General features: G+C 39.1%; 1 protein-coding gene across 4 annotated transcripts in view; it reads left to right on the top strand.

Annotated features, from left to right (window-relative positions):
* The window catches only part of TFAP2D (transcription factor AP-2 delta), a 50713-nt gene extending 42005 nt beyond the window's left edge, over positions 1–8708 (top strand). For 3 of the 4 annotated variants that reach the window (XM_082251388.1, XM_082251389.1, XM_082251387.1), the window contains exons 7-8: positions 1632–1745; positions 8042–8708. In XM_082251388.1, coding sequence (XP_082107514.1) covers positions 1632–1745; positions 8042–8261 — 334 coding nt within the window. In that variant the 3' untranslated portion in view covers positions 8262–8708. The remainder of the gene's footprint in view (positions 1–1631; positions 1746–8041) is intronic. The other variant, XM_082251386.1, reaches the window with a different exon arrangement.
* Positions 8709–8996: the final 288 nt, after the last annotated feature.

The following is an 8996-nucleotide window of genomic DNA, read 5'->3' on the forward strand; positions in this document are numbered from 1 at the left end:
GCATGGTTCCAGAGCCAATGTTACTTGGCAGAGCCAGCTGCAGGACACATGTAGCACCCCTTACCCCTGAATCATTGGTAGATTGCCCCATATTGTTTAGAGCAGTAATTCTCAACCAGGGTTCCTTTAGAGATTGCTAAGGGTTCCCTGAGCTGTGGCTGATTGACCTCCAATTTGAGTGTGTCTACATGGATCCAGAGCCAATGTCACTTGACTGAGCCAACTGCAGGACACATGTAGCACCCCCTTACCCCTGAACAAGTAGTAGGTGGGTAGGTGGCCCAGATTGTTTAGAGCCACCATTCCCTTCCAGGGTTCCATTGAGCCTTAGGGTTTCTTTACAGATTGCTAGGGGTTCCTTGAGCAGTGGTTGACTGACCTCCAATTTGAGGGAGTCTACATGATGCCAGGGACAATGTCAATTGACAGAGCCAGCTGCAGGACAACAATATTTTTAGCTGACTGTAAGAGATGCTTTCATCCTATCTAGCAATAATTGTAAGAAATTGTTTTTTTCCCTGACCTCCAATAAATTGATTTTAGCTGGAGTTCCTTGAGACTTGAAAATGGTTTACAGGGTTATCATCTTGGTCTTTAGTGAGACAAAAAATAAGTTGGGCCCCGGTCACTTTAGTTTTTTTGCCTTTAGTAGCTGATCACCACAATAGGAGAGAGGGTTTTGGGAATACCTGCAAAGCCCACAAAAAATGCCCATGCTGGCTAAAAACTAGCAGTAACACACACTCAATTTAGCTAGGAACACAACTGCATAGGGCTGGCTTCCTAAATACATTGCAACATCCCTTCAAATATGCAATACCCTTGGCCAGCACATTACCAAATATAAAAGGCCTACTTTGTCAAGCTTATTGAGAAAATTACAATCCCATCTGGTTGATTATATGCCAATTGCAGGGGTTTTAACAAACATTGTAGCAGATTCCTACCTTTTTCTGCTCTTAAGAAATAGCTGTTTGTGTCACCATGTCCTTTGCAGACTAATTCTAAATGTAAGGGTTTGGTTCATTATAATCATACGGTGCACTGTCAGTGGTCCGATGCAGTGTTTGCAGCACTTTAGAATTATTTAACCCTTGGGGAGTATCTCACCAAAACTCAAACTTCTATTGCAGGGGATGCCTAAAATGTGAGTTGTATGTTGTTACGAACTGCTGGAAAAATCGGTGAGCCAAATCTCACATTCATGAGAATGAATGACATTGGTCCAAGCTGGATGAATGTAACTTTGTATAAAATATCCATACCTTGAAGTCTTCTTTAAGTCTTGTAGCAGTATTTATGATGCATTGTGTATATGGAAGTCTTTTTAGTAGTTTTCTGTATTGGAGAATATTATCGTAGTGAAGGAGAGAGATTATGAGAGAGTGGTCAAGGAGTTTGATGGCCCAGTTTGGAAATTTACAACTGGAAGTGACAAATGGAATGAATGAGCGAGTCAAAGGTATTCAAAAGACATTTACCGTAACTTGTTGTGGAGTCTTCAGAATTACCTGGCGTCATCACTGGAGCTTACCCATAAAGGTTTTGTTTAAATGTACTTGTAAAAAAATGATTGTTTGCAAAAAAAAAACGTAATAATAACATTTTATTTATTTTTTTTTTTTTTAAAGGCAAATTTGCAAAGAATTTCAAGATCTCCTAAGTCAAGACAGATCGCCTTTGGGCTCCTCTAGACCCACTCCAATCCTAGACCTTGACATTCAGAGACATCTAACGCATTTTAGGTAAGAGAATTGTCATTTGACATAATGGTTTCCTATGAATAAAAACAATAAATGCACATAGTTTTTCAGGTAAAAAAATGTGCAGCTTGACATCAATAATTTGTAAACTTTTGGAGGGGATGATAAGGGACTATATCGTAGAATATGCTAAAGACAAAAACATCATTAGTAGTAACCAGCACGGGTTTACAAATGGGCGTTCTTGTCAAGCCAATCTCTTAGCATTCTACGAGGAGGTGAGCTGTGAGCTAGATAGGGGCAGACCAGTGGATGTGGTGTACTTGGATTTCGCTAAGGCGTTTGATACAGTTCCCCACAAGCGCTTAATTTATAAAATAAGGTCTGCAGGTATCGACAGCAAGGTTTGCTCTTGGATACGGAACTGGCTAAAAGGCCGTGTCCAAAGGGTGGTAATAAACAGTGCATACTCAGACTGGTCTGAGGTGGTAAGCGGGGGCCCCCAAGGCTCAGTCTTGGGACCGACCTTGTTCAATTTATTCATAAACAGCATTGAGGACGGGATCAGTAGTTCGTTATCAGTTTTTGCAGATGACACAAAATTGGCCAGGGCAATAACTGCACAGCATGAAGCAGATATCCTACAGAATGACCTGGACAAAATTACGGAGTGGGCAACGACATGGCAAATGAGGTTTAATGTGGAGAAGTGTAAGGTTTTGCACTTGGGGACTAAAAACATAAAAACACAATACACGTTAGGAGGGGAACCCTTGGGGGAATCAAAAATGGAGAAAGATCTGGGAGTCTTGGTTGATGATAGATTAGGCAACAGCATGCAATGTCAAGCGGCAGCTTCCAAAGCCAACAGAATATTAGCATGCATAAAGAAAGGGATGTATTCCAGAGATAAGACTATAATCCTTCCACTTTATAAAACTCTGGTCCGACCGCATCTGGAGTATTCTGTCCAGTTCTGGTCGCCAGTCCTCAGGAGGGATGTGGGGGGTTCTTTACTGTTAGGGCTACAAGATTGTGGAATTGTCTACCACAAGAGGTGGTTTCTGCGGGTAGTATGGTGACTTTCAAAAGACTCTTAGACTTGCATCTCAAGGATCAGGAGATTAAAGGCTATGTTAGATGATTACAGTCACACACACCTACACAGGTTGAACTGGATGGACTATTGTCTTTATTCAACATCACCTACTATGTAACTATGTAACTATGTAATATTTTCTTTTACTAGAGTCTGCTTGACATTACACCCGCAATTAGCACAATCGCAGGTGCAATGTCAGTACAATCTTCCTCTAGCCTTGTGCCTGTATCCCATATGGCATTTCAGTTACAAAGCTAGAGGAAGACTGAATTAAGTGTGCTGCTAAACAGTGGGCTCGCAGACCATTCAAACTAAAAGTACATCTGCCGCTGTGGAAAATGGAACTTGTAACAGGGGGTGCAGGGATAAGATCCCCCGTCCACTGTCAAAGTGGAGGGGAGAACTAATGGCAGGAGGTGAGTGCATAGGAGCATGCTACATTTAACTAGTTTTGGACCGCCCGCCACTGATCTACTGCGTCAGGCTGGCCCTCCTATGCGAACCGATGTAGGTCTACGTCAGTCGTGTGCCTGCAGCTAGGGCCCCCCCCCCCACCCGCCGCTAGCGGTGCGCTCCCGCCCCCGCTCGTCAGCGGGGACTCCGATGTATGGGGCAGGTGGCTCCGATTGCCGCCTGACACTCGCGATCGCTCCCCGCTGAGAGAGAAGAACGGTCAGCTGTTGTAAACACAGCTGATCGTTCTTCTTTCTGGAATGATCACAGAGTGCCTGTGATCCTTCTATATAGGATCACAGGTCTCTGTGATCATTTCACAAGCCCCGCCCCCATACAGTTAGAATCACGCCCCTAGGCTCACAGTTAACCCCTTTATCACCCACAGTGTTAACTCCTTCCCTGGCAGTGTCATTAGTACAGTAGCAGTGCATATTTTTAGCACTGATTACTGTAGTAATGTCACTGGCACCCCACAAAAGTGTAAAAAATGTCAGTTGGGGGTCAGATCTGTCTACTGCAATGTCGCAGTCCGGCAAAAATCGCAGATCACCGCCATTACAATTGTCAACTCTAATTACTTGAAAGAAGTTTCTCATTTACTCAATATGCATTCTGTCTTTCAAAGGACTAGGAATTTGTTAGATAAAGGTAAATTATTACCTGTAAATAATTAATATGCATGATTTCCAGCCAGCAGATGGAGCCATAGGGTACCTTGTTACATAATTACCAGGCTTAGCTTGGCTTTGTAAAAAAAAAAAAAGTGACTCATGCACCCCTCTTTTTTTAAGCTAATTGATTTACAATAAGCTGAGGCATGCGTGCTTAGAAGTAGACTGCTAGAAGCAAAGCCATTTGTGTTCTAAATTAAAGAACTAGCAAGTACATAGTTCAGTTCTGGGTTTTTAGCAAGCATTTTAAGCGTCCATTGTATTTGGGTTTTGTACATAGGGATAGGGCTTACTTGTTACATCTCTGGGAAATGAGAACCTGTTAGATTAGTTATGGTTCTTAGTAACTTAGGCCTACAGACCCAAAATGGCGGTAGGACCAGTCCAGAACGTTTTTGCAAGCTAAATAACTAATGAAGACAGATTACATTAATCTGTATAAGTGTAAAGAGCCAATTCACCAAAAAAAAAAAAGTAGTTGTAAAGGCTAAAGGCTAAAGCTGAACATGTAATCCCACTTTATTATTTCAGCTATGAGTGGTCTGACAAACCTATTGGCTTTAAATATTGTTGGGGTCTACAGAGGCAGGATATGCCTGCTGTTTTTTTTTTTTTTTTTTGGCTCATTACCTACCCACTTTGCGATTTAAGTGAGCTCAATAACCTCAGGTGGCCCCATTCCTGTTGTATTTCTAATAATACCAATAACTTTATGTGGCCAATGCTTTGTGGACACCTGACCATAACATCTATACTTCTTGGACATCCCATTACAAAACCATGGGCATTAAAATGAAGTTCCCCTTTGTTACTTCTACAGCCTTCACTCTTTTGGGAAGGATTGACGTGATTTTGGAGTGTATCTGTGGGAATTTGGTCATTCAACCAAAAAAAAATATGAAGTCAGACCTGCCTCACAATAAATTATACAATTCATCCTAAGGAGTTTATTAGGGCTGAGATCAGAGCTGTAGATGCCACTCAAGTTCCTCCACACTAATCCCATGAAACCATGTCTTCAGCCATGTTGGGACAAGAAGAGGCTTTCCCAAACTGTTGAAACATGGTTGGAAGATTGTCCCAGAGGTGGGGGACTTGAGTCACATGACTTGACTTAAGTCAGACTTAAGTAACCAGTTTGAGGACTTGAGACTTGCTTAACTAAAATTAATAAAAGACTCGACTTTACTTTGACTTGGTATTCATGACTTGAGACTTGACTTTGACTTGAGACATATGACTCCAAATGACTTTACTTTTTAAGTTATTAAATATTTGCATTTTCTCAAGATGTGTTAAAGAAAAATGAATGTGCCTGTTATGTTTCTGACACCATAGTCACTTAAAACACCTCAGTGTGTTCTGATTTTTAGGACACCGGCTGTTTACCAATGGAAATACTTAACATGTTTTTAGTGGCTGTGGTGTGGAAACATGACGGGATGAAGGATTTTGAGCTGTTTGGGCATTCAACGTGTTTCTTCAATATGCCAAGAAAAAAGCACTAAGCAGTTTTGTTAATGTTGAAAATAAAGCAAAACTTTTCCTGACCACTGACTTTTAACTGATTTAAAGGTGAAAATTGGGGTAGATCAGTATTTTGAATTGATTTGTGACTTGACCAAAATAAATGAGTTGACTTGACTTGACTTCTAGCAGGGACTCGACTTGACTTGCTTGCTTTTCGCCACAGTAACTTGTGACTTGCTTGAGACTTGAAGGTTAAGACTTGAGTCTTGCTTGTGACTTGCACATGTGTGACTTACTCCCATGTCTGGATTGTCCAAAATGTCTTTGCATGCTTTGAAATTAACAATACCCTTCTCTGGAAGCCCCTGAACGCCATAATGTTAAGGAGTGCCCCATATTTTTTGTCATACAGCTAGATGATCATCAGGTGTGCACAAAATATTACCCTCAAAGTGTATATCTAACTGGGAGCGAGGGAACTTTGCCTGCTGTAGTTCTGCAGATACCTGAAATCAAGCACAGAGAGCTCAATGAAAGTCCTTGTGAGATATAAGGCTACATGTGTTTTTTTTTTTTTTTTTGCATCATTGTTCTCTAATTATAAAATATACATTCTTGGCACAATAGAAATGTACAAGGTAAATGAGATTTTCTAAGTAAAGATGCTCCCAGTAGAGTAACTGCATAATTCTGAGAAATAAATTGATTTTTGGAGCAATCTCATGTGATGTTTCAAGGATATTGATTGTTCTAACTTTATGTAAACAGCATTAGTTAAGCACCAACTGTAAGACCTTATTTTACATCATATTTTTTTTTCTTCAGTTTTTAGCTTGTATTTTTTTTTATTTCATTTCAAAGGATATGTTTATTTATCTGCATAGACCATCGGTGGGTATTCTATGCTGACACTATAGTCCCTTTATACATTCTTTTTTAAGATGTACAGTTATCTTTCCAGCCACATAGTATGATGACAAAATGACAGATTAATAAGAGTACATCATATTGATTATGATTACTTAATATGATATTGTGTATGACATTTTGTTGAATTTGACATTGGAAGCTTATAAGCTGGTAATGGTGTATATAACAATCATTGTGTCACAAATAATAAAATAATGTTTTAATGATAATATTAATTTTAAAGTGTATGTCCAGACAAAATGTTTCTTTTCAGTTCTGGATAGAGTAGTAGAGGATTTAAACCCCTGGCAGGTTTTATTCCTGATGACAATGGCTTCACCAGACAAGGAAACATTGACAGAAATAAAACCGTTAGTAGCCCTGTTGACTTTTCTTTTCGCCTTTGACTAAAGATTTCAATGGAACAACTATCAGTTTACTCCAGTTTTTTTAAGGCCAGGTTACAAAGACCAGGCTAAAAAAAAAAAAAAGACTAAATATAATTAATGATATAATTAACCACTTAAGCCCCGGAGGATTTGGCTGCTCAAAGACCGGGGTCTATTTTGTGATTCGGCACTGCGTGACTTTAACGGACAATTTCACGGTCGTGCGACGCTGTACCCAAACGAAATTGACGTCCTTTTTTTCCCATAAACAGAGCTTTCTTTTGTTGGTACTTGATCACCTGCGCGATTTTTACTTTTTGTGCTATAAACAAAAAAAGAGCGATAATTTTGAAAAAATAACAATATTTTTCAAATTTTTTTTATATGAAATCCCCCCCCCCCCCCCCCAAAATGTAAAAATCAAAATTTTTTAACATTTTAGGCCAATTTGTTTTCTGCTGCATATGTTTGGTAAAAAAAAATCGCAATAAGCGTATTTTGATTGGTTTGCGCAAAAGTTACTGCGTTTACTAACTAAGGGAAAGATTTTTGTCATTTTTATTTTATTTTTATTTTTTAACGAGTAATGGCTGCGATCTGCGATTTTTTTTGCGGGACTGCGACATTGCGGCGGACAGATCGGACCCTTGACTGACATTTTTGACACTTTTGGGGGTACCAGTGACATTATTACAGTAATCAGTGCTATACATATGCACTGTTACTGTAAAAATGACACTGGCAGGGAAGGGGTTAACTTTATTAGAGAGCAAGGGGTTAAGTGCGTCCCTAGGGGCGTGCTTCTAACTGTAAAGGGGCGTGGCTTTTGATGTAACCACAGAGACATACGATCCTACATAGCAGGATCGTATGATCTCTGCTGTTACATCAGGGAGAATGACAGGCGGCTTTGTTTACATTAGCCACCTGCCTTTCTCCCTCTCTAGCGGGAGATCGCGAGTGACCGGGGGACATCGGACCCTTCGGTCACTCACGCAGGGAAGCCCGTGAACGGGCGGGGGCGGGAGCGCGCCTCCGGCAGCGCGCGCTCGCCCTCTATTGGCTCGCAGGCGAGTGACATACCCATACGTCACTTTGCCTGCACGGGTGCTGACCGCCGCAGTATATGTACTTGTGGCGGTCAGCAAGTGGTTAATTAATATTATGTATTGATATTATTAACTAATAATAATGATAAAATTATTAATAAAAGACAAGAAAAATAATTTTAACGTAGCTAGCATTTATTGTACTATTTGGCATTTTGAAAGTCTCATGCCATGGGAATTTCATTTATATGTTTACTTATGGACTTTGTTTTGTCTTCTTTTTCTATTTTAGTTTGATCACCCATGGTTTTGGAACCCCAGCAATATGCGCAGCTCTTAGCACTTTCCAAACAGTCCTAAGTGAAATGCTAAATTATTTGGAAAAACACACGACAAACAAATCCGGGGGAGTTACAGAAGGCAGTCAAGGAAACGGAAACTCGGAAAAAGGACCCTTGCGAAAATCTTCTGATGTTGTGGTCAAAGATGCCAAAACTGAAAAGACTGATTAGCCTGGCCAATAATATCCAGAGTTTTTTTTGCTGCTGATTATTTTTTCTTTTATATATACATATAAATATATCTTTAGTTTAAACTATACAAGGGACCAAATCACTTATTCTTGAACTGTAAATTTATTTGACAAAAATTTTTTCACATTTTTAGTTTGTTTTTAAATTCTGAAAAAAATGAATATATATAATGATGCAAATGATGTTCATACCTCCAACAGGTTTCACTGCGGATGTAACTTTCAGATTTTTTTTGTTCAATATTTTCTTTTTTTCGAACTTGTTTTTATTCAACGTTATCTGATTTTGGTATACAGAAAAAGCGCCATATGGAGAAAAAAATCTTACAGAGGAGAATAAAGCTGAAAGCAATCAAATTTACTATGTTTTATGTTCATCGTATTGTGTTAAAAAAAATTGTTTTGATTTAGTTGTAAAAAATTGCATGTCACAAAAAGCCTCCACTGAATTAGAAAAAAAATGTCTTAATTCATAAATTTATAAGTAAATGTGTTTTTTTTATTAAAGTCCTTAGATTTTCATTATTTCAAGTTAGCATAATCAAATCCTAAAGTAAAATATTGTTCCCATTTGATAATTACTTTTAACGAGATTTAAAGGTCGGCATTTACTATAATAGGTCTTTAAAATGTGAACATAAAGCTATGTTAACCATCTTTCTGAGACAGGTAAATGAAAAGTGATAAAAGGCTGTAAAGTTACTCGCTTTAACAA

Source organism: Pelophylax lessonae, assembly GCF_965119305.1.
Source record: "Pelophylax lessonae genome assembly, chromosome: 3".
NCBI classification, from domain to species: Eukaryota; Metazoa; Chordata; class Amphibia; order Anura; family Ranidae; genus Pelophylax; species Pelophylax lessonae.